The following is a 25662-nucleotide window of genomic DNA, read 5'->3' as shown; positions in this document are numbered from 1 at the left end:
AATAATTTTTTCATTTGCGATTGAATTTAATGCCATTAATCGTATGGAAAAGTACATAATGATAATAAACCCAATATATTTGACTGTAAAAAGATATAAATCACAAATTCAGACGAGAGCATGGCGAGAGTGACGTTTTTTAATGGTTTTAAAAATGCTTTAAATTGATTTAATTCAACAAAGAACATTTCTATTTGTCAATCGAATTTTCTCGATCTTTACAAAGGAGTTTTAATGACGTGGAATTAAACGAACAATTCTCAGTATTTCTTAATTTAACACAGACCAGGGAACTCCTTGTCTAGTCAAACCAAATCGACGCTGTCTGGCTGTCTTTACTTTGGAGATGACTGATCTCATTTCCAATGGTGTAATCTTGTTCTAGTAGCACGACTATAAAAAGGATGGCAAGCGTTTTTCACGCGTTGTTTTATACCATGCCAAACACAAAATCCACTTGGAGTAATTCAAACGACAGATAATTATTCTGTTTACTATGTGTTACAGCTGGGCTCATACATGTTTATTGGAACACGCATTTGACGCTGCAAACATATCAATTGAGGTGCAGCATGTAGATAATTTATATAACAGATATAATTCTGCACACGTGCTAAGACTTGTTGAAAAGCCAATTATATAACTAATATTCATATTGATTGCCAATTGAACTCTTGACTTTTAATATCTTAAACTTATTGACTTATTATTTAAAACCTGCTTCCATCATCGGAACAATTACAATTTTGATGCAAAAATATATGCAGATTTAGATTCAATGGTACAAATACATATTTTAAAAAAAGTACTCTCGGCGAAGCATCATCACGCGCATTATTTAAACACTGACAATTGCTAGCAACAGAACTTTGATATACACATGCAATTTAAGTCTTGGGGGGGGGGGGCTGTTAGATTATCGGATACCTCCCAATATTCGTATACAAATTTGGTGACATTGTATTAAAGAGAAATTATGTCACGCAGATATTGATCAGCATAATTGCATATTTGTACAGTTTAATTAGCAGCATTTTTACAGATGACGTCTACCAAAGTAAATAAATTCTTGATTATACTCAAATTTATGCTATGAGTTTTGTCTTATTTTAATTCATTCAATCTAATCGATATGACTGTATAAAATTCATACTAGACGTACCAAAAAAATATATTGATTACTTGTAACAATTAATATTTGAGTAAGCTATATAATAACACTTTTACGATATACGGGTATATTATGTAGTAAAAATGATTTGATATGGGTTGTTTATAGATCCCGTACAGCTACCTGTTCCAAATATCAGAGCATCCCACGCATTTGTCTTGAGAATCATTTGCAATGAAACTGACTGGACCGTCTGTATGCCCAGGACATTCGGATACTGATAGTGTTGTCATTATTATAACCAGTACGCATTTATTAGTAATGCGACGAACCGACTTTTAAATTATTTCCAGTGTATAATATCATTATCAATATGAAATTGAGAGAAAAAAACGCGTTGTTTTCAAAGAAAGGTCCATAAATTTATTTCTGATTAATTCTGAACATCATAGACAAACCATACTAATATATAGGTGCAAGTTCTAATACTGAGTAGTTCTAGAATAAGTTTTATCCAAGATTTTACATAATAGAATATTTATGGTTCCACACTTTTAAGCCCCCTGTCACATTCTTGGCGAGACCAGACAGCTAACAATTACATGAACATTTCAAATCCCCAGGAGCTGTAACCATGGAAACTCGTGCAAGAAAAGCTTCCGATGATGTTTTTAGAGTGATCCGCAATTTTGGACCGGAAATGAGCCTGAAACGTAGCGGAAACAGGATATTATTACGATCTGTAACTTTGTGTTTGAAAAAACGAAGAAATTGCTTCTTTCTTTATCAATAATTACTACTTTGGTCGATTAGGATTTGTTTTTGGACTAAGGAGGCTGGTTGGTCAACAAATTAACTATCAGATCTATCAGAAATTGTAAGACATGATTTGCTATAGCTATAAACTATTCATAGTAAAGAAACATCCATTTATTTTGAATTTTGGATATTTTTCTTTATTTTTATTTAGCGCTCTTCGTTCAAAGGAGATCAATACAGTCAAAAAAGGGACACAAACATCGAACTCCTGTTTAGTAACCTCCACTAAAAGATTAATTTGCATCAAGTGTTACATAATTCGCACCTTTCTTTAAATACGTGCAATAGTTTTCTGGAAAGATCTGGCATTGTATTGCAACGTTAGACATTATGCGTTCTACAGTTTTCAATGAATTGAGGTTCGTTAATAAAGATTAGAACCTTCCGTTTAAAGAGTTGAATAAATAGATAAAAAAAAATCATCAAGATTTACCGTTTGCATGTTTTAAGTTGGTTGTTACATAAGATAAAATAAAATATCTACAACCCCATTGTTAAATGTAATAAACATCGCCAAGATTGTTGTATTTTTATGGTTGTCTCCATTTCAGAATACCAACTTCCAAGAGACAACATTTCAACGAATGTTCTTTGGACACTTAGTCACTACCATAGACTAATGAAGCTAATGAAGATGGTTCCTCTGACATAGCAATGTTGTCTGTTGTAATCCCACACTGCCGACCAAAGAGAAGATAAACATGTAAATGTACATGCAGTGCACATGGTCTTGTCGTGAACAAGGAACCAGACTGAGTGCGCCTGCACCCAAGCAAGGGGTCATCAAAAGGTAAATGGGGTTTTTAAATGGCAAACAAATGGTAGACAAGCTTTTATTTACCTTGTCCAATGGTTGGGGGGGGGGGCTTAAATAAAGAAGAGAAAATGTGGATACAGTGATGGATCAATTTTAATAAATAAAATCAATTTATAATGAAGGAACAATCATTAATTGGCTTTTGCGTTAATTCGCATTACACATACATCTGACACCACGGTTCCCTTTTTGAGTGTACAATGTATTAATCTCTAATCTCGACAGCGCTGGTAATATACCCGTACCACTCAAATGGTGACTGTTTTTTTTAAATATCATTTCATTATACACAACTAACGAAAGCAAAATATGATAAATCTTTAATACACAATGCAAACATAACAAATAACAAGAAATAAATGCACTATCCCCTGTAAAACGGAAAACAAACTGAACAAGGGCTGTTTTTTTCTTCATATTATCATTCACGTAAAATAAAGATAAATATGTATGTCTATTTACTAAATGCAGACACTTGCAATAATCTTACAAGATTATAGTTTGATTTTTGAAAACATTTCTTGTTAATGTAGTTGTCTCTGGGAATGATAAAAGGATTACGTCTTTCAGACAATAATTGAACATCAATAAATACAAACATTAAAGGTACCATATGCTAAAACAGATATAAACAACACGAGAACTCTCTTGTTGCATAAAACAAGATTCTACACACTGTTATGAACTCATCAGGTTGATTTTTATTGTTGGGGGGTGTCTTTATTTCGGTGTCACTTTGTGCCAAATTCTGCAAGATTGAGATTGTCATAAGTGTTAAAGCATCCAGAGAGACCAACGGTATCACTGTCCTTCTTACATTAAGTGCGCCAACTTGTTTGTTAAGTCAGAACAATAACCTATGTGAAAGACCTGCCTTGGACCCGGTAGGAGACCGTATGGATTTCAAACAGATGGAAATCGGTGCCAAACAAATGGATTTAAATATACGATCAAAAAGAGAGGAATCGGATCAGGGCCATTCCTTAATTGCATGTTTTAATTAATCTAGTTAATTATGTGTAGGTGAGAGGTAGACGTGACTTCTCCAAGTTCTACAAACACTATTTGGATATATGTTCTGAACGAGGGAATAAACATTACACATGGACGAATAAATGTACAAAACCTCGTATCTTTTTAATCTCTCGTAGCGTATTCGATAAAAGTATTTGCATACTGTACATCAACATGCAGGAAATGACGGGGGTATAGAAATGGCAAGCACAATAGAACTAATTTATAACACAGACATAATGCCCGCTGAACAAACTCCAACCTCCAAGGTTGGGTCAGGACATGAGGACATTAACTATCTACACGACAAACGTTAGGGTTGTTTATTAAAGGAAAGCGATAGCTTGGCTAAAGATAAATAGTATATTATTATAAAACTGCATCACATGCACCACTACTAAGTTATACTTTGCAGCATGCACCATTATTATGCTCTATTCTAAAGACACACCGGGAGAAAAAAACAAAAATATTTTTTTTATTATTAATAGTTTGTTTTCCATCTAGTAAAAGCCCCTCTGTAATGCACGTCAATAAAATGATAATATCAAGCTTTGTTTGAATTAAGATAAATGTGTATTGCTTTAACTAGTTTTTAATTTTAAAAAATTACAGTAGCAAAATACAGCACCAGTTTAAGTAATCATTAAACGAAATGCAACCATGAATCCCTAGATTCTGTCGGCGTAGTTTTCGCAAAGCACTCAAAACCGTAATTAGTTCCATCATTATTGTCCCAATATACAACGTCTCCCACCGTGTAGGACAGGGCAAATTCCAGTTTCGAACCCACTCCAAAATCAGCAGGTGCGCAGATGCTAAATGAAAACCTGTCAGTGGGTCCATCGCAGGAATTCTGCACATAAGAAGCCATAATGTCGTGGTATGACGACCACTTACTGTATGTATATCTTACCCGTACTATCTTGTGAAATCCTATATTGGCCACTCTCACAACCCCCGTGATGGTCAGGTCTGTAATGATTGCGTTTTCTAGACAAACCTTTTGCGCAATGACCCTCTGTAAAAAGTTTTCGGAGGCACCTGGTTGCTGAAAACAAGGTGTCAGGAATCTTTTGCCAAGTTCTTTTCTATCCGATTCGATACCAACTTTCAAATCGGCCATGGCTGATGCTGGTATTTTTGGCGGGTTTTCCGCGTTAAGCACATGTCTCACGTCTTCCAGGTCCAGACCCAGGGCATCTGCAAATCGGACCATCTTTTTTCGGCTGGGTGTACCCGGTGGAGTCTTCTTAGCTTTTAATGATGACGATTTTCTCAACTCTGACCTGTCAATGTTAAATTCACTTTCTTCATACACACGACTGTCAAGCGATTTCTGAGATCCGAATGACTGATCTTTTTTCAACGAGTTTTCTGTATCATCCTCCCCGTCCAAATCCGGATCGACGTCATTGACATCCTGTGTGGTCATTACCGAGACTTCCGTGAACACGAAAGAAGGAGGTGAACATTTTTTCAACCTGTTTGAATGTTCTCTAGATTGCATAGCCTTTACCAGAGCTTCCCCTAAAGAGCCTTCGCATCCTTGAGATGTCCCTGCAAGGTCATTCGATAATGGACTTAATATCCTTGCATCGTTACCACCATCATTCAAATTCAGGTTTTCTGTTGCAGATTCCAATGAATTCAAATCGTCCATTTCATTTACAAAAAACAATTCACTGTCGTCGTCTAAATCCGACTTTTGATTCCTATTCAGTTCATCAACACCGTTGCAGACACTCGGAACAAAATCGATATCAGTTTCAGCATCCATGCTCACTGATATGCTCACAATTTTTCTCAATAAATATTCAGTTGCTGCTATTTCTCTGTCATAATGTAATTGTTTGTCGACTCGTGGATTGTACACAAATTTACTACTAACGCTGTAACAATCAAGATAGCTGGATTCTGTATAAGAGAGATTTCTTGGCAAGAAGATTGCCCCTATGGATGCCTCTGGATCTGTCAGGTTGCCGTGCATAATCTAGATAGTGTACCACTATTCAGACTGCACAAACAATTTATCTTGTAAGAATCTGCAAAAAATAAATGACAAGCTAATATTTAGTCTAAACACAACAAGTGTCTTATTAAATTTTCTTTGTGTTCATTCAAAAATCACGAGTAAATGTAAATTTGGTTTGAACCGACTTCAACCAAATCGCCGCAATAGGGCGATGACTTTTATATGTTTCGCAACGATTTAAAAGGTTTCATACACTTACAGTTTAAGGGGGTTTCACTACATATCCTCATTAAAAATATGTTCATCCTAGGTGAAGTGAAACAATCACCCTAAACTATCAGTCTGACAAATATTGTCCAAGAAGCCGGTGTTATAAATAACTTCCTTTCTATGTTTACGTTCTGTATATTGACTATTCGAGACTCCTCGGGAAATTTCTGTTCCGAGTATGGAAAGCCGGTATTTACAAAATTTGTCATTGAAAGAAGGGCATGTTGTTTGTTATGGAGGACCGGTAGTGCTAAAACATGACTTTTTTTTCAAACTAATGCAGTGTCAATATGTCGAATACTTATCCCCCCCCAAAAAAAACAAAACCCCACAATAATAGGGATGTCAATTTTACTCGATTTGTCACTAAAGTCCTTTTCGAAATAAGCTCTTGTCACATACAAAGAATCTTTTGAGGAACAATATTGGATACTTTATGGTTATCTGTACGTGTTTTAAATGTATTTCATTTTTCATTTCCATTCTATATTAAAAGAATTAATATCAATCAATTCGTTAACGGTTTTTTAAATGCTCCTGCTTAATTTCTTTTTCCCCCTATTCAAGCGTGTTTTTCTAAGCATGGCCCATATGGAGAAATGGTGTACATTTTACTAATTTGCTTAGCGATAGAGAGGCATTCAAAGTGAATTTAATTCGAAGCGCGATTCACTGATTGTGGTGACAAAAACACAGATAATCTATGCATTGCCCAAACACATGTTCTCATTCTAACAAAATTAAGTTTTGACGTTATCACACAAATTTCATACATAAAAGTTATGTAATTTTCATTCGTAAGGGAGACAATTTAAAGACATGAATATTAATTAGAACAGTGTCATGTGGCATTTAGCTCATGAATAAAGTGTACGTGATTTCTCGGATTATTGATACGTGCCTGCTTAACAGATATAAACTCTCCAATTATAACTATTACATTAAAAAAAAGGTCTTAATATAATAATTCATTAGCGTTATCATACTTTGTAGAATCATCTTATCCATAAATGAATATTGAATCGATAGTTATATTTAAAACCATTTATCATAAACCATCAAATTCAGCACCTAATTGACTTCCCAAATACATGTATTCAAAAGTACTTTTGTTCAAGTGTATAATTCGATCAGAAAGTTCTTTGACTGATCAGACCATCTGCTTAATTAAAAGAATATCGATCACAGACACGAGTGTCAGAAACAGGCTATATATTATATAACTATAATGAACCAAAAATACAGAATATAACCATTAGTTAGCATAAAAATATTTTTCGCCCTGGTTGCGTCTGATGACGCAGACAGCTGTAAATAAAAATGCGTTCGTTCCAACTTATGTCTTAGACTGATTCCCTGTAGGGTGTATGGATGTATGAACGACAAAATATAAAACACTTTTTAAGTATGTTGCGGACTGTCTACAGAAATATGTGGACTGTAGTAACAAATCTAAGAACTGTATTGCTCTGTCGAGGACCAAAACTTTTGTATAAAATTGTTATTAAAGTAAAGAAAAAGAAATTCAGCTGAAAAGACCTAAGTCACCAAGATTTGCCGTCTAGGATTCGCTGATTTTGTCGTCTATAGAAATATAGAAATATATGTACATGTAGAATATATATATATATATATATATATATATATATATATATATATATATATATATATATATATATATATATATATATATATATATATATATATATATATTAAACACACTTTTTTTCAAAACTGTTCGGAAATAAACATCTCATCTTACATCTATGTGAAATATGTCATTATGCGCATTAAATTTGATAAGGAGAAACATGGATTGGATGGACATTTGATTTGATAAACTACTAGTAAATGCAACGGTACTTTATAGACTTTTTTCCTTTATTTTGTTTTTGTTTTTGGTTTTTTTTTTTGTTTGCTGATATGACATCCATTATTGTTGAGTATAATACATTGTATGAATTGCTCATAATATAGTTCTAACGAACAAAAAGTGTTACAAGCAGTATTTGAAAAAATGTCCAAGCAAACATTATAAATTATGCATGTCGAACGATTGTATTACTCGGAACCTGATGAATATTAGGCAAGTAAAATACTATTATGTTTATTGATTGCGTACTTGTACCTAATAATCATCAATTAATTATTAAAGAGAAATTATAATTACATTTTTAACCTGTAAAGAAATGGTATTACCAGAACATTTTTCAACAATGGGAACTTTTTTGTTGAATGAGTTATTTTATAAGATTACTATCGTTGTTGTAAAAGTAAACCGACTACTTTTCAAAGAAATGTATTTGTATTAACATACAATTCAAGGCATGGTGCGGAATATAGTTGATATAATGCTGGGTACTTTTTTGTCTGTCCCACTTATGAAATAAATGAGCATAAAATATTAATCGGCGTCAAATATAAATGCATTCAGTTTTATTGATTTGTTTTAATGAGAAAAACATTTTCCAAACAATGCAGGTCGATTTCTGCCTTAAAATGCGTCCTCTGTGAATGAACCTTGCAATTGTTTTCGCGACCATTTCGCTTGATATACAACACTAAAAACAACATATTTACGATGTTTTACTAAAATTGTCTACTCCAAAGGCAAACATTTTTTTTTTAAATCATCCTGATGTCAAGTATGTGGGTCATTGCTAAAAATAGACATTCATTCATGATACGTGAGAAAAGACACGTAGACATATTTTTGAAGCCGCAACAACGTAAACAATCAATAAGAACGCGGTTAGATTCCATCTACAATAAAAACAACCCAAAAAGAATTGCTGACACATTTTTTGCATACATACACAAAATACTGACCAAAATTTAAAAGTACAAAAACACGATTAGAACATCTTGAACCGCTAAATATAATAACATTGTTGATTAATTTAACTTTTTTAGGGGGGAGGATGCTTGGGAATATACTTTCATATACATACATTTGTATATTTTGTACAGAAATATTAAAATAGAATTTCAATATATAAGTTCATGTGACAGAAAGCATTCTCAGATTGTAAAAATTTTCAGACGCGCCTCAGATGAGAATTAATCTTGAAATAGATTGAAAAATAATGAATAAAAAATATATACCTAACGCAGCAGTTTTTTTTTATCTACAGAATTTTCAGGATATAATTTTCTTTATTCTAAGACTTTAATTATGAGTATTTGATTACATGCTTATCACATATAAATGTCTCATCATACTATATGGTTACATTTTCGTCCGTTGTTATACATAGGCTTTTACTAAGGATCTAAGACCCGAATGCCAAAGTCATTATGTAAATAAACATTAAAGAAATATTTTCTCTCGTGTGGGTCACGTTTAACAACATATATTGCGTCTTTGCTGCATGTTAGTGCAGATCGGAAAAACAGGGATGTGATAAAGGGTCAAGGCCGTGGGAGATATTTTGGGTTATGTTTACTTGCAATTTCAAGGTTTATTTGTTACGTTGTTTTTATACACATGTTTTATCATTTTGATTGGTCCCTCAGATTTCACACATGCGCATTGTTTCGGTGTATGTTGTTTTGCATTGGTTTTGAAATAAAGGCAACCGGCCATCACCCAAAAAATAACCCCCCCCCTTCTCCACACACAGACAAGCACACACAAAATAATGATATTATCGCATGATGTCACGAACTAACAGTTATTGTTATCACCGAAAATGTAACTAAATGTTTTATTTGCATGCGCGGATCTAGAAATTTTTTCCAGGGGGGGTCCGAAGGATAATTGTGTTTGCCGGGGGGGGGGGGGGGGGGGGTCCGAGGCATATTTTCGCGATAATTTTACTATGTAAATTTAATAAATTTTCATTTTCCAGGGGGGGTCGGGACCCCCCCGACCCCCCCTCTAGATCCGCGCATGATTTGTTACTTTACCGTAAAATGAAATCTCGGGGAATCATACAAACTACAACATCTTCAGATACACTGAGATGAAATTCATGAATAAAATGTAACAAACGATTTTCAATTTAGGGTGGTGACAGGGACATAGTACGTATTTTAAAGAAACAAATTGACCCCAAATCATTAAGCTAAAAGCTATGGACTTAAACATGTATGTATAACTACATGTACTACGTGCGGGACAGACAGAAAGCGCAAACTTGGCAGAGGTCATAATGATGCTGTACCTGGTCCTTGAACGAATTAACGAGAGCGGACCTATCGGTAAGTCAAAGTTTTAATATCATGAATTGTATTTAACAAAAATGTTAAAGAGTCTAACTTTGCATAATTTACAACTGCAAAAACAAGATGAGATTTCAATTTCACTGTCATAACTCTTCAGAAATATTGGGTAATTCAAAGGCCGATTCCTAGGTTTCGTAATATCGGTCAAGAATCATCAACTTCATGACGATATTGTAATGTTTAGAGCATATCCTATGAATTATGTTATTGTTTTTCTACATACGTAAAAACTAATATTTAAGCAATCTTGCGGTTGAGAGGACTGATTTTTTTTATCTCGTCCGTCTTAGATTGTGTTTGGAAATAAATAAATTCTTCGTAAAATATAATTCTTCCTAATTGGTTGCAAAATGTTCGATTTCACAAAGTCTTACTTCCAAGAAAGAAGTTAACGTCAATTTGGAAAAAAAAAATATGTTCAAGCGATGAGAAATTAAATGTTCGCTTCGAACCATACTGTATCCTACTCTAAACAATACCGGTATATAGGAGTTAATCAGTACCAGGGGTACCAAAGGACCAGCCATTTCGTTACCACAGAAATGTGTTAACTTCACTCAAACCAAAAGTCACAAGCGAATCAGATAAGTTCCTTACTTGGCAGAACAGACAGTAAAAATCTTTTTACCAATAGTTCAACTCGATCAGAAAGGAGAACTGACTGGGTACTCCGAATCCGAGTATGGACCATGCTGAATCATGGTACAGTACAAAGCACTGTACAGTACATGAGGTAAGAAAACAACACCAATAGTGAAATGAAAAAAAAAACCAGCAGGCATAATTTAAATAAAAAGAGAGATGGAAAATATGTGATTCAAGTAAAATTAAACCGCTCTCTTTATAGAGAAATATTTACACTCGAGAATAAAGCAACGCAGAGCAAGCACTGTAAAATACATTAGCTATCCCTATGAGACCATAGAAACTAAATAGCAAGTATGTAAATGAACAGTGACATTAGGAAAGCAATGCATAACATTGTAAATGAGTATGGTTATACAATTTCTTAAGAACAGCAGCCAGAGGTAATACCAATGCATTTTAAAATACTATTCAAATTAGAACAGACAGCATTAGAGAAAGAGTCGGAAAAAAAACTGACCAAAAGACAGTGAGGATCGCCGCTTCATACCGATACACTCCCAATCTAACTGGTGTATAACCGCTTCTCTACCACACGATATGTAGCCCATGGTAGAGGGCCAAATTTACATTGGATTGGTAAATTTCTTTGAAATATTTTAAAAGACCTATCCTACCTTCAGCAAGCTCCTGACATCATTATGAATCTAAGAATGGCGTTATAATACATCCACTCACATTGACGTATGACAATGAAGCTTAGAAATGAAAAATTTCACTAAAACTCTTTGTCGTTATTTTCAAAGATAGAATGATTATAAAATTCATGAAATGAGCAAGAATGGCATTCAGACACCGAATTCTGCACACAAGATTGAAACTTGTATAAATCCCTTTCGAAAATGATGCACTACATACTTCATCATTTTAATGATGCAATCATGGGATCATTTATGAAAGACCAACACCAAAACCAGACAAAAGTGAACAGAGCTCAAGGAAAAGTCCCCTTTTACTATAAAAAAAGGAAGTGAGGAATTGATGTTGTTTGTTACCAAGTTCCAAACCACGTGGTCAAATTTATCAATGAAAAGAGAGGCGCATTTTTCGATATTTATTTACAACGTAAAAAAACAGAGTCAAATATACTGCGTCAAATTCTTTGCTTTGAATTGTCCGAGGAGGTTTGTGCTGGAACTACACAATTTCTTCTGGTGATGCTTTATTTTGGATTATCATTTCTAAGACGTTGTTCGAAAATGTGACAATCCAATGTTCAATAGTTGAAATGGATTTAATATTAATCATTATGGTAAGTGTTTGTTGAGAGCGGCAGATAGAGATGTATTATTTCGACGAATATTTTGTAGTATTGTGTATTTGGTTAACTATAACATGTGTTATAGGAACCATCTTTTATGTATATTTGATATTTATATGTTTCATGAGTAAAATCTTCTGAGAGTAGAAATTACTTACATGTATGTTGCCTTTGCATAGTAAATACATTGTAGTGCTGTAACGTAGTATAGTTGTATTACTGAATCCATATCATTGTTGGGTTGTAAAATCAATTAATCTTATTTTCACTTTCGGTGCTTATCCAATATCGTTATTGTTCTAAAACGCCATCTTATCCTTTTCCTTTTATTGAATTATAACGATAGCGATAAAGTATGATGCACAAACATTTCTCCGTCTTAGCTAAATTAGTCTACTAGACGAATTAGAAAACCAAAATACCCCCCCCCCCCCCAACAACCAAAAATAAATCCCGGATGACAAACGATTATAAACACAGGTACTAAACTTTGACCTGTTTGTACAGATTTATACCCTAATTTGTCTTTAATTATATTTTGAATATGTTTATGTACTTATACTTACTTAAAGCTTTCTTTAAGCAGCCGATTTCGAAGTTACCATTGATTTTTTTTTAACCATATTCACGATAGAAAAAAAGAGGGGGAGCGGGGGTGCCGAGGTTTTTTGCTCTTCCTGAGGTAACTTTCCTTACTTAGTTTTTTATCATACAAGTATTACCGGTTTTGTTCTCCATAGATTTATTTAACCACTATATAAGGATCTTTTTCCGCAAAACCATTAAATCGATGAAATGTGTGTATAAACTTCCCTAAAGAAATGTAGTGACGAATTTGTCAAATCTTCATTGTTAACGTATATGTCTCCGCCTTACCAAATAGCAGGAATATGTCATAACTCGCAAGTCATGTCGTCATGCATTGAACTTTAAGATACTAGTACTTACTAAAGCAATGCCTGGTATGTCATTACCAGAATAGTAGTAAATATTTTAAAACTTTGTAGGTCTAAAATTCATTAATTTTATACCAAAAAAAAATTAATTAACTCACCCATTTTAACGCAGTGTCTGTATTTTATGTCAGTGCCTTAAAGGTGTGGAATTATTACGTAATGTGTACGAGGTATAAACTCACAGAAAAGAGTTTTTGTTGTCGGCGTAAATCACGATTTCATTTCATATGCACACCAATCCTTTAAAACAAGGAGTCTCTTTCAAAGCTGTCGCTGCAGATATTTTATGATTATTTAAAGTGTGCACATAAATTTTATGTCCGCTTTCTGAAAATCCTTATACGATTGCACGACAGGAAGTGGGGGTAGAAAGGATAAAACTATTATACACTGGTTTACTATTATATCAGATGAGTAGTTGATAGACACGAAAAGACGTGCATTTTATCACTAGCATTCTATATATTTTTCATTTACAATCCTTTTGATTTTGGAAACTTATAAATAGATGTGCATATGTGTAATAATCATAACCACCAAATCAAAAATATTCTACCCAGCGAATTGAGTTATTTTTCCCCTGGATTTAAAGAATCGAAATTTCCTGTTGCATAATGTTTTTCCTGAGTACAATTGCAAAATTCTTCTGAAAAATTAGGGAAGATTTTATTTATTGCACTCTCTGTGAAAAAACTAGAACCAATGATATTAGTAGGATGAAAAAGGCTTTTCTGAATTCAACTGTGTAAAACATGTTTATTGTTTATCATGTAACCTTCGTAAATTTCATGCAGTATTATTCACTCTAACACAAGACTTAACAATTCTGTAAACTAACTTGATATCTTCTACCTAGTATATACAAGATGAATTAAATTTGCAAAATGTTGATGGAAATTTTTTACTTAGTTTATACATGTCAAAACGGCCCGGTGCTTAACTTGTTTGAGTTTGATTATTTCATATATGATATATGAATAATGTCAATATCTATCTACATTGCTTACTTATACAATTTAAATACAATGTTATATATATATATGGTTTATATATATATACCTGTTTTAAAGATATCACTGCTTTCCCATGTGCAAAATTGTTAATAGTACCAAAAGATATGGCAAAGACTTAGCTAAGCAACGCACAACATTGTTGATAAAATAAAAGACTTGAATGAAAGTCGGAATCAAGACATATTTAACAAAACCCCATCGCAAAGAATAGAAATGTACCCATATAGTACCAGTACATTAAACTTTAGAAGTAGATTTTCTCAACGATAATCTTTTCAATTTATAAGTTTTTTTTAATATGGATTTGTTTATTTATTCATTTTAAAGAGTAACTCCTAATAATTCAACCAAACCTTGACAAAATGATGTTGGATAATCTTATTACAAGGGAAACAGACACAACTACTGGCCTATGTATCAATTGCTCTGTTTATACGCATAAAAATGTTGTATACTATTATAAAACATCGATTTTTGTTAATAATGTTTGTCCAAGAATAAAAATAATACTTATTCGTAAAAGTCTCTTGAAGTAAAAATGGTCTTTACTTTGTAATAATTACCAAAACAAACAAAAAAACCCCACAAAACAAGATGGCGTCCCTTCGCATTCATAATTCTGGCTACATGACTTCAGAATTTACTTTTTTCCCCCAAAAAAATTACATATAAAATTTCTTTTAACCATTGTCATTTTCAGTCTTAGGCTTGTTGGGTTTGAATTTGTTTTTGTTTTATTTCAGATTGTTTGATGATTTCTGGTAAACAATCGGTGCAAAAAGGTTACTGGAATTTTCCATCATAAAAAATAGGACATTTGCAAGATATAATGTGAAAAAATGTACATGCGACTAAAATTAGTAAATATTTCTTAAATAATTTGCAGATTTGACAAATTCCATAACTTACCTTTCTTAATTATACTTAGGTGTTCTGTAAGTAGAATGTGCAACAGTACGTCGTAGTACCCACTTGGAGTTCAGCAATGCAATAATTGCGCATCTACGTGTACATATATATATACTGTGTTCATATGCTATTAGGGAATAGATTTTGGGCCATTTAGTTGAATTTATTTATCACAATGCATGGTTCAATCTTGAAAGTTCTCGTGGGCATACCCAAATTACTTGTTTTCGTGGCCTAGATATCGGAGCGCGTTGTTTTTATTTTTGTTTTAGCTTTTTAAAACTCTGGCATTTCATATGAAGCATTCAATTTACATGCAATAAGTGTGGTATTAGAAAATTGAAATATATGTTTGCATCCCTAATGTTATTTTTATCATTATATATTTCCATAAGATCGACATCATATTATAAAATGATTTTAAAAGGGCACACATGAATTGAATTTTGATGCACAACCAGAAACAAAAATAACCGTGTTTTTGGTACATTTTTGCATAATTTATTTGTTTCTTTTATTGTTGATCATTCTAATAAAATACTTTTAATAAAAGATGTTATTTTTATACAAATGTTGTTGTGCATAAATATGCAAATTTCATGTACTCTTTGATGGCCTAAATCTTTCAAAATTGTAAGGTTTAAGAAAATATGTATTTAGGTCAGAAGCAAAGTTAAAAGCACTTGTACAATTATACACGTAAACAAAAAATACCTCATTGGGGAAATGTGTGTTTTAATTTCTTTTTTCAAAATACAGTACATTCCATTGCATTGCAAATATAGATAATATCAGACGAAACAGGTATGCTGTAAACTAACTTTCTTATTCAGGAGAAGTCTATCGCTAACAATGCAAATCCCATTTTTTGGTAGCTTTTACAAAGATCTCACAGTATTATTGATATCAACAAAATATTGATGTAAAAATATATATGTCCAGAAATATCATATTTATAAGTTTCAGCCGGATCTGGTGGTTAATTTGTTGACCATCCAGCCTCCTTAAAGAAAATGCACATGTTTCAGTTGTTGTTGGGGGGGGGGGGGGTATACCGTTCCTTAATTAAAGCAACATGAGCTGTGTTTCTTAGAATTTTATTTTGCTGCAAAACCCTGCTAGTATGCTAAGTTAGCATGTAACTTAAAACTTTTATGATAAAAATTTTTTTTAAAAAAGCATTTATTTTTGTCAGAAGAAAGATTTCTCTTCTAAGGAATATATAGCAGTTCAATTTTTGTACAGGACGACAATAATTCAAGTTCGCTTCAATTAAGGCTTCTTAACAGCTTTTCCAACAAAAATAAGGCTAACAGAAATTAATAAACCATGATATTTTTTGTCATTTTAGTAGAAAATAACATTTTTGTGAAAAAAATTTCAACATGAAAATTGCAGCTCATATTGCTTTAAAAGACATAGCACATACATCAATGTAACCTTACTGTTGGTATCACCAATATAGGATGTTATAAACTTTTAATTGACTGAAAAGATTTCTTCGGTTATTTAAAAATATATTTATATATTTAATAATTAAAATCCAGTACTAATATATTATTATTTTTAAATATTTATATTAAAGCAGTTGGAATGTTTCCAACACATTGCATTATTTACAACTGTCCAAAATAACTATATTTTTAGGGGACTTTGTTGTCAACAAACCAACCATCAGAACTACCTTAATATTTAAGATAGTGATATTTTTTTGCCGATTTTTTTTTTAAATTAGTGAAGACAAAAATCCAAGTAATTTAGGTTTACAGTTTGATTATTTTTCGATATCTTTATACAGAGGTCTTCATCTCCAGGATATTTATATTCATGTATAGCCTAAAAATGACACAACAATCTTATCCTCTTCACTGTGTGCATTCCATTTGTATTTATAGGATCATCACGTAAGACAATTTAATTACCGGTACTTCTCCCCCCCCCCCCCCCACCCACCCTTTATAGCTATCAATTTATCAAGTATAAAAGGAAGAGTTTTATCATGAAATGTGGATAAAGAAAAGTTCACGTAATATAATAAAATTATATATAATATAAATAACCATCAGCAATTGTTATTAACAAATTCAGCAGAGTGTAAATGATATGTACATATGAAGGCACAGTATTGTATTTTTTGCAAATTAGCCATCACTTTTTTAAGTAGAGACATAAATCAAAATATCACTTAAAAGAATATAACTTGATTAAGACATCACTATTAATTATCATCAACACGGCGTTAAATTATTTGGCCTTATCACCTATTCATGATCAAGTTGGTGATTTCTTCTTTTCTAATACATTACTCGAAATATGTTATACATGTATTACATACTACATTCAACTATTGATTTTGTGATACCACTCATTTGAATAGTTAAATATGTGATATTACTAACCAAAATCAAATTGATATCACATGTCAACTATCTATTTATCTATTCTCTCAAAAAACTATAAATATTATAACAGGTTCTTGTTATATTACATGTACATATTTTCAATCAAACAGTCCAAAAAATGTAGAGCATAAATATTTTGTTTGTGAAGAGCAGAAAATCTCATAAATTTTATGAAAATGTTATGAATATACTAAGTTTTTTGTAAGAAATGCAGAATTGATATTTGTCCATAGAACTGTAAATCAATAGGTGTTTAAATAGTTCTAATAGTTAAAATAAAAATAGCCTCACATTATTCCATAAAACAATGACAAACTCTCGGTAAGACTCAATATAAACTGTTTATTTTTCCTTTATTTCAATATGTTTTCAAAAACTAAAACAAGAAAACACAAATCCTACAGTCTTGTAAAAAAATTAATGACTATAAACAGTTTGATAATTCTTCAACAACTTAGACTTATATGTTTATAAAGTTTTGTGTTCTTCAAGTTATCTACAATCATATTTATGAAATTAATACTAAATACAGGGGACTATATACACAGAGAACTCCTTACAAGGGTTTATAATATTTTCATGCACAATAGTATGTGAAGAAATATAAAAGTTGACTGGTCGAAGCATTATGAAACATTGATTTCTAATATTGTATAAAGTCTAAGTACACTTGTCATGTACAGTGTACATGTATTAATTTTGAGGGAAAATCCTGATTTTTTTTAATCATGCAAGGTAATTTAGATCATAACATCATAATCTGAGCACAAAATAGTCCCCACTCTTTTTCTCTAAAATCTGATAAGCTTTTCAATAACATCTATCCAGATTTTTTAAATTAACTATATAGCACATTATTTTAAAACATATACATAAGTATATTCATTACTAAACATAATTATAATCCAGCTTGTCTTATTTTAAAATTTAAGAAAGAAGATAATGCTTATTCTTCATAATTTTTTTTTTTGGGGGGGGGGGGAGGGGGGAGAGTAAATGGAAGAAAGAAGAAAAATGAGATGCACAATAGTAAAATCTTAGTTCTTTCATAAACTTATTATGCTCTTAGTACTCAAAACCAATACATGTATATCATTATTTTGATTAAATTCTAACACAAAAAGACGGATTCATGAGTTTTCCGAGTTCTGATTGATTTATGCACACGTTTTCATATCATATAATAAATAATGGTCTCAAGAAGTTCATTGGGGTCAAATGGACCTTTATGTCTATTTTTGTTTTCACAACAAAAACAAAAGACACACATTCTGACATATTTAGTGATAAGATTCTTCTTGAGGGGTCTCTCAGGTGGCATGCTTGATAGTTGATTCAATGATTAGCCTTCCATCACCATACATCTCCCCTATCAAAACCTAAAACACAATGTAAAATGATATTATAAACTGAAAACACAAAGGTTTCTAATTTGACTAAGTTTCTTAAAAGATTCAGGAATAAGCCCTCAAGTACAGAAATCATCTCATTCTAATTCTGTTGAGATATCCGTTTCTAAAAAAAATATTGAATTTAAAGTAAAAAATATACAACCTGGCGTCTGACTATGTCCAAGTTTTCTTCAGCTGACTTCAACAGGGAGGCGATTTTTTTAGGATCTTGCTCATTTTTGTGCTCTTTAAAGGCATCTCTAGTTCTCCTTACAGCATATTCCCTGGTTAATAAAAATAACAGATAGTCCAGAAGTCTGATAATTATATCGATAATAGGTAATTATATTAGTTATATGTACTCGTATGTAGGAGGGGAGAAGTGAAGCAAGGTAGCTGACCCATCATCATCGTGAACCCAAGCTTGATTTTACTTTGTCCTCTCTTTAATTATTAATACCACGATGGAGAGAAAAATGAAGCATACATAGAATCAACTGGGCCTAACAGAGTTTCTGACAATGCTGACCTGCCTTTCGTTTTGTTCCAGTCTTAAAACCTATTTTAAACTGATCAGCAATAACTATGAAAACGTATTATGTTTACACTGAATAATAAATTCGTCACCCTTGGCAGTTGTCTATAGATCTCTTTTATTGTACATACATAACTTACTGTACAAATACTGGTAAATTTTTCGTCATTATGTTAGTAATGTATTTGCATGTGCATCAATCCTCGGAATATATTCAGCTGGAAAAAATTTCCAAAACTTACCAGATTTAAATTATTTCCTGATATTTTCTGTTCAAATATTGTATGATATATTTGTATTTAGTGTTGAATTTGATGTTACTAGATAGAATCATCTGTTGTTTTGTACAATTCAGTGCAATAATTTAAACCTTCAAGAAACACGAACAAGGGGAGGATTGAGGGGTGTGATACAGAATACCCAAAATGACTCAACTGGTCAGATATATGTTCCTGGTTCAGAGTGCTAAAAGAAAAGTTTGATCAGAAGCCCAATGAATGACTTATATAGATTATTACATGGCAATTTTTAAATCGCATCCTATATAGGCCCGAGGTTGCTCAGTATATCAGCCCAGGAGCCGTCAGGCTCAAGGGCTGATATACAGCGACCGAGGGCTAATACAGGATGCGATATAAAAATTGCCATGTTATGATTGATTATTGTTGACAAATCGATCCGTGTCTATATATTCCATCTCCAAAATTTTGCGTCAGCTGTTTGTATACCAAGTTGATGTTGTCGTAACTATTTGACTTCATACTCGGAGATCGGAGTAGAACGGTGCATACCGAACTCTTCGTCACAATAGCCGATGATTAACGGAAAGGGGTGTGATATAAAATCCAAAGATTGACGGAAAGGGTTGTGATATAAATCTTACATCACACCCCTAGGGTTTATATCACACCCATAGGCGAATTTTCGGTTTCTATTGAACAGGGCGGGAAAGGGTATATTTTCTATAAGTATACGGTATAGTTGTGTTATTGATGATTACATGTATTCTCAATATGAGAGGAAATACATGTACATTGTAATATCTAATGGGACCAATCTGTTATATTATATTATATCTTTGATCAGTTGCAACATGGACCATGTCTTTTGATACGATATGGAGAGCATTACAAGAAGAACTCTGAAATGGACTTCACCTGGATAGAGGAAGCCTGGAAGATGAAAGGGCACTTGGAGACCATCAAGACAGGGATGAAGGAAAAAGGATATGTCTGGATCAACATTTAAACCAGAATTGCAAATGATAGAAGCAGATAGAAAGACTTTGTTTCCACTTCATGGGTAGAAATGTATGAAGGGGATTAATCAGACTATATTACAAGATCAGTAGCAACATAATATTTTGGGAGCAAATCACAGGGGCTTGTTACAGACTTTTGTCTCAATGTCTTCTTACCTTTTGACCACTCCTATACTATAAGTTCAAAAATTAAGGAGACATTGATATAGTATATCATTGTAACTCTTATTGGTTGTTACTCATAAAACAGAGTATTTAGATCGCCATGCATAATGAATTGCATTGATTATATCACCCTATCTTTCCCATGAATTGTTCACCCTTTAAGTGCATGTAAGTGCATATAAACATTCTTCTTTGACTTGACAGTTTTAAAAGATGAATGTATGTCATTCACTGTGGCAAGTACACATTTTTGTTTCACTAGAAAAGATAATAATAAAGACAGAGGAAATTCGACAATCAGCATGATAAGTACGTTTCGGTTTGCATTTGACGTTGCATGTCCCTGATTCTCAATACTAAAACGTATAAAACTAATAAGACAGCGTAAATGGAGTATTCCTTTTTGTACCTGTAATTGTATGACTTGAATTTCTTGCCTTCACGCAATAAATTCCTGTAAAGTTGGATGATTTTTCTGTGGCTTGCCATGATGTGACCTTTGACCTTTCTAGAATGATTTATGTAAACAAAAATATCTTGATTTTATAAAATCCAATTTTTTAATCATGTAACAATTTTGATGCCCGTTTAACATTGTTAAGACACTATCTTAAACATTTCACGTTAAGACTCTTTTGAGACTTGGCAATGTCGTAAAATAATCAATTTCCAGCAAATATGGCTGCGCTCAGTGAAGTTTGTGCATTCTAATATTTTGAAGAAAAAATTATCAAAACAGTTTACAAATTGCCTAAAGTAAGTTTAAATAAAATTTATGGTAAATTAACAAAATTAAGTGATGGACTGTTTCATAATCCTGCTGTTTTGTCATATTTAATCGGATATGTATTTTATGTTACATTGAAGTTGAAAAAGTTCGAATTTGCACATCAATGCCACCATACATCATATTTAATAATGAAATCAATAATAAATCTATGTTGAAGCTGTACGAATTTTGTAAATATATCTCTTGTTAGGATCCTTTGTAATACTGTAAATAAACTGAGATAGAACAGTAGAATATGAATACATTTACTGTCACCATTAACAATAATAAACTGATATCAGAACATAGTAAAAGTACTGGCATGCGACCAGTTCTCGCTGAGTACCATTTATCGCCAGTACATTGTGACGTCATTTTATCAACACATAAAATTATAGACGAAAAATGACGTCAAACTGTACTGGCGAGAAATGGTACTTGGCGAGAACTGGTCGCACGCCAGTACAGTTTCTATGATTAGAACTACTTTTCTACTAACCTGCTAACTGGTTTACAGTGGTAAAATAGAATTTCTACTTACCCATTTTATGAATGTTTTCTAAGGTTAAAACTATACATAAAACACCTGTATGAAAAGTCAGCGGAAAATGTAACAAAACCAATCTGGATTTTTTTCACTATCCATATTGCTCAGTATATCACAATTATCTTGCCTTAATTAAATAATCTTTGTCTTCAAAGATATACAACACAGATCTTTAAATCAGGTCTTAAATAAAATATGTATTTCTGTAGCATGCAAGTTCATATCAATAGATAAGGATGATGAAATGATGCTGAGAATCAAGTGCAGGGCCCCTTTCTTGAATTATTAACTACTGTAATTATTAAAGACTTACATCCCTTCACTCTCAAATTAAAATATTGATATATGCTCTATGTATAGATAATGAATGATTCAGTAGACATTGTGATTCCAAAAGATGATTGCATGCTGATATTGCCAGTTACAGTGTGATGTGTTGCTGAATTATGCCTGATAACTTAACAAATGCATTTTTTTTTCAGTTTTCTTGTGAAGAGAAAATGATGTGGAAGAGGATACAATGCTTTGCTAAACTAAGTGGATATCACATATATTTATGGGAAAGACAGTCTTCTTTGAGTCTTCCTATTTCATTATCCAGAAAATATTCTGTTAAAACCAGCTGTGATGTGGACACATTGACTGTATTGGGCAACTCATATAACACTGATAAAATTACAAATGTTACTCCAAAGATTTTGGAAAAGATGGGAAAAAACTTGCACTGTAAACATAACCATCCTCTGAATTTGATAACTCGAAGAATAGAAAATTATTTCAACAACAACTACAGGAATAACTGGCGAGCTCCAATGTTTAGCAAGTTTGATCGAATAAGTCCAGTAGTGACCTTGACACAGAATTTTGACAGTTTACTGGTCCCCTCAGATCACCCCAGCAGAGCTTTATCAGAAAGCTACTACCTGAATTCTGAATACATGCTGAGGGCACACACTTCAGCTCATCAGAGTGACCTAATTAAACAGGGACTGGACGCCTTTCTGGTTCTGGGTGATGTGTATCGCAGAGACACTGTCGATGCCAGTCACTATCCTGTGTTTCACCAGATGGAAGGAGTCCGGCTTTTTTCAAAACAAGAAGTAAGTATGGTATATATAAGTATGCAAATGCCAAATGAATTTAGTGTAATGATCAAATGTGGATACGTCGATAATAGGATGTTCACCAGCAATTTAAAGATATATTTGTACATTTTTTCATGCCAATGTCTTTTCTTTGAAATATGTGTACAAGCAAAATGATTATTGTTACAAATTGCAGCATATTTTATTGAAATTTATATTAAAGACCATTTAGCCATGTATGAAATTACTACATAATATTTATCATCATAGCTTTTCAGTCATTTAGGAGATACTTCAAGGGTGACATTTTTTGAAAATGGATCAAGAGATGCAACAAAACAAGAAAGGCACACTGTTGAGACGTCTTTGTGCTTAGAAGAGAATCTGAAGAATACATTGAGGAATCTAGCAAACAATCTATTTGGAGATGGTACTGAAATTTTAGAAATTTAGCATGTTATAGGTATAATTATTTACATGCATCCAAGACTCCTCAGACTTTAATTACTTGGAAGGTTCTAAATGATGCTTTGTCACTGAGCATCCAATTCAGGGGTTCTGGAATAAAGTTAATGTGTAACCTTGTATTGCCAGAATACTAGTATATCTGAAGAATGACATAATGAATAAATCCTTTAATGCACAGTAATAATTTCTTCACTATTCTAAAATATACAAGAAGACTTTATGTATTCCATATCTCATGGATTTACATGTATATTGTAAATAAGAAATACTGTTGCACCAAAATAAGTCCTAAACATAAAAGATATATGTCATTTGAGCCGGTCCTATGATATCGCGGTAGTTAAATCATTTTGTCAAAAGAATCTATCAATACGGAAATATTTCCAGAAACTAATGTAATATAGTGAGTGTCCTCTATTATATACCTCAGTGATGTTCAGCGTGCCTCTGTTTACTAGGTCTAAAAATATCCCGACGTCAAACGTCAATTTCAGTGCATACTACTATGCGTAAACAGAAATACCGTGATACCATAGAACCCTCGATATGATAGGAAACAAGTATACATGTATGTTAACTGTGTAATTTGATTTAGAAAGCTTTACTAAAAATGTATTCATAAAATTTGCAGTGCTCAGAAATGAATCGAATATGTCAATAATTTAATGACACAGCTGATAATTGAAAAGGTCACTCTCCTTGTAGATGTGGAGATGCAGTGGGTTGATGCCTACTTCCCGTTCACTCATCCGTCATGGGAGTTGGAGATCAAGTACCAAGGAGAATGGTTGGAAGTGCTTGGGTGTGGAATTGTAGAACAAGAAATTCTCTCATCAGGTAACCTGCAATAGTGTAGATTTTTAATTGTGAAAACTATGACCACCAGATCAATACTGGTAAATACATTTTAGCAGTGAATATGCAGATTATTTTCTATTAAACAGGTAATAAACATTCTGTTAAAGATGACCATATTTCTTTTCTTTAATACAGCTGGAGCTGATAGTCGAGTGGGCTGGGCCTTTGGACTGGGCCTGGAAAGACTAGCCATGAGGCTGTATAGTATACCAGATATCAGACTATTCTGGAGTGAAGATTCCAGATTTCTTGACCAATTTAATGTAGAGGACCCAAACACAAAGATCACATACAAGGTAGAATCCATGCCCAAAGAATGAATTTAATAACACCATTGAAAATGAAGCTTGTTTTGATATAAACATTTGATAAGAAATCAAGGTTCTATTGTCTGTGTGTTGGTGAGTTATCCTATGAGGAAAAGTCTGATTTATGTCCTTTAATTTCAGCCGTTCAGTAAGCAGTCCCCTGTTATCAATGATGTCTCGTTTTGGGTGCCAGATGACTTTTCTGAAAATGATTTTTATGACATTGTGCGGAATATCGGTGGTGACATTGTGGAAAATGTAGAACTGTTTGACAACTTTGTCCATCCTAAAACAAAGCGGAAAAGCAAGGCCTATCGTATAACCTATCGTCACATGGAAAGAAGTCTGACAAAGAGTGAAGCCAACGAGATTCACAGTGGCATTGTGGCAGCAGGTGTCCAACAACTCGGAATACAAGAGCGATAAACTGGCCAAACACAAATGTTTTTTATATATTAGATACTAAACTATGTTGAAAAGTGAATTTATATTAACATATTTTAAAAAATGATATGTATTTGTTCTTTAAGCAATTGTTTGTTTATTTGATAAAAATGTAGTTTTTTCTGACCCTTTGGCTATGACGATAAAAGACTAAGACATGCCTTTTAGTTTAAATTCTTTTAATTAAATTACTTTTTTTTTTAAAGGGTGTTAATTTTTTCCTTGAAATGAAAGTGGACCCAACGCCATCACTATACAATACACTACCCAATGAAGAGCTCTAATTCTTTGGTAATGTAGGGTAAAGAGTGACCTGCCATTAGACTTAAAAGCACCAAGTATTTCAAACATAAATTTAGACCAGGAAAAAGCAGCGCAATACTTATTTTCATGTTTTAAACCCAAATTTTTT

At 32.7% G+C, this 25662-nt stretch overlaps 2 protein-coding genes across 14 annotated transcripts; one reads left to right on the top strand and one right to left on the bottom strand.

The window, feature by feature from the left end:
- Nucleotides 1-1658: 1658 nt before the first annotated feature.
- On the bottom strand, nt 1659-13374 carry LOC105317209 (glycogen-binding subunit 76A). 4 transcript variants are annotated; one of them, XM_034443385.2, is made up of 3 exons: nt 5996-6155; nt 4678-5806; nt 1659-1817 (listed from the first exon to the last, which is right to left on the bottom strand). In XM_034443385.2, the coding sequence occupies exons 2-3, from the start codon at nt 5749-5751 to the stop codon at nt 1710-1712; spliced, it is 1182 nt and encodes a 393-aa protein (XP_034299276.2). In that variant the 5' UTR covers nt 5752-5806; nt 5996-6155; the 3' UTR covers nt 1659-1709. The 4 variants fall into 4 exon arrangements, with proteins under 4 accessions (XP_034299276.2, XP_019918313.3, XP_034299275.2 ...); XM_020062754.3 differs by lacking the exon at nt 1659-1817 and adding an exon at nt 3053-3495; XM_034443384.2 differs by lacking the exons at nt 1659-1817; nt 5996-6155 and adding an exon at nt 13194-13374 and having other exon boundaries at nt 3053-5806.
- On the top strand, nt 9935-25410 carry LOC105329377 (phenylalanine--tRNA ligase, mitochondrial). Of its 10 annotated transcripts, none has more exons than XM_066079777.1 (7): nt 9935-10209; nt 10868-10966; nt 22570-23187; nt 23443-23602; nt 24346-24477; nt 24634-24794; nt 24948-25410. In XM_066079777.1, exons 2-7 carry the CDS (start codon nt 10916-10918, stop codon nt 25230-25232), a joined length of 1407 nt encoding a protein of 468 aa, XP_065935849.1. In that variant the 5' UTR covers nt 9935-10209; nt 10868-10915; the 3' UTR covers nt 25233-25410. The 10 variants fall into 10 exon arrangements, with proteins under 10 accessions (XP_065935849.1, XP_011428903.3, XP_065935850.1 ...); XM_011430601.4 differs by lacking the exon at nt 10868-10966 and adding an exon at nt 20432-20655 and having other exon boundaries at nt 9936-10209; XM_066079778.1 differs by lacking the exon at nt 9935-10209 and adding an exon at nt 11299-12130 and having other exon boundaries at nt 10871-10966.
- Nucleotides 25411-25662: the final 252 nt, after the last annotated feature.

This window comes from Magallana gigas, chromosome 3 (assembly GCF_963853765.1).
Source record: "Magallana gigas chromosome 3, xbMagGiga1.1, whole genome shotgun sequence".
Taxonomy (NCBI): Eukaryota; Metazoa; Mollusca; class Bivalvia; order Ostreida; family Ostreidae; genus Magallana; species Magallana gigas.
This window is presented reverse-complemented; position numbering and strand designations above follow the sequence as displayed.

Coding starts and splice junctions, on each gene's coding strand:
- LOC105329377 (XM_066079777.1), top strand. CDS start 10,916: ATGGACCATGCTGAATCATGGTACAGTACAAAGCACTGTACAGTACAT. Junction 10,967..22,569: donor AGCACTGTACAGTACATGAG/GTAAGAAAACAA, acceptor TTTTTTTTTCAG/TTTTCTTGTGAAGAGAAAAT. Junction 23,188..23,442: donor GGCTTTTTTCAAAACAAGAA/GTAAGTATGGTA, acceptor TTATCATCATAG/CTTTTCAGTCATTTAGGAGA.
- LOC105317209 (XM_034443384.2), bottom strand. CDS start 5,751: ATGCACGGCAACCTGACAGATCCAGAGGCATCCATAGGGGCAATCTTC.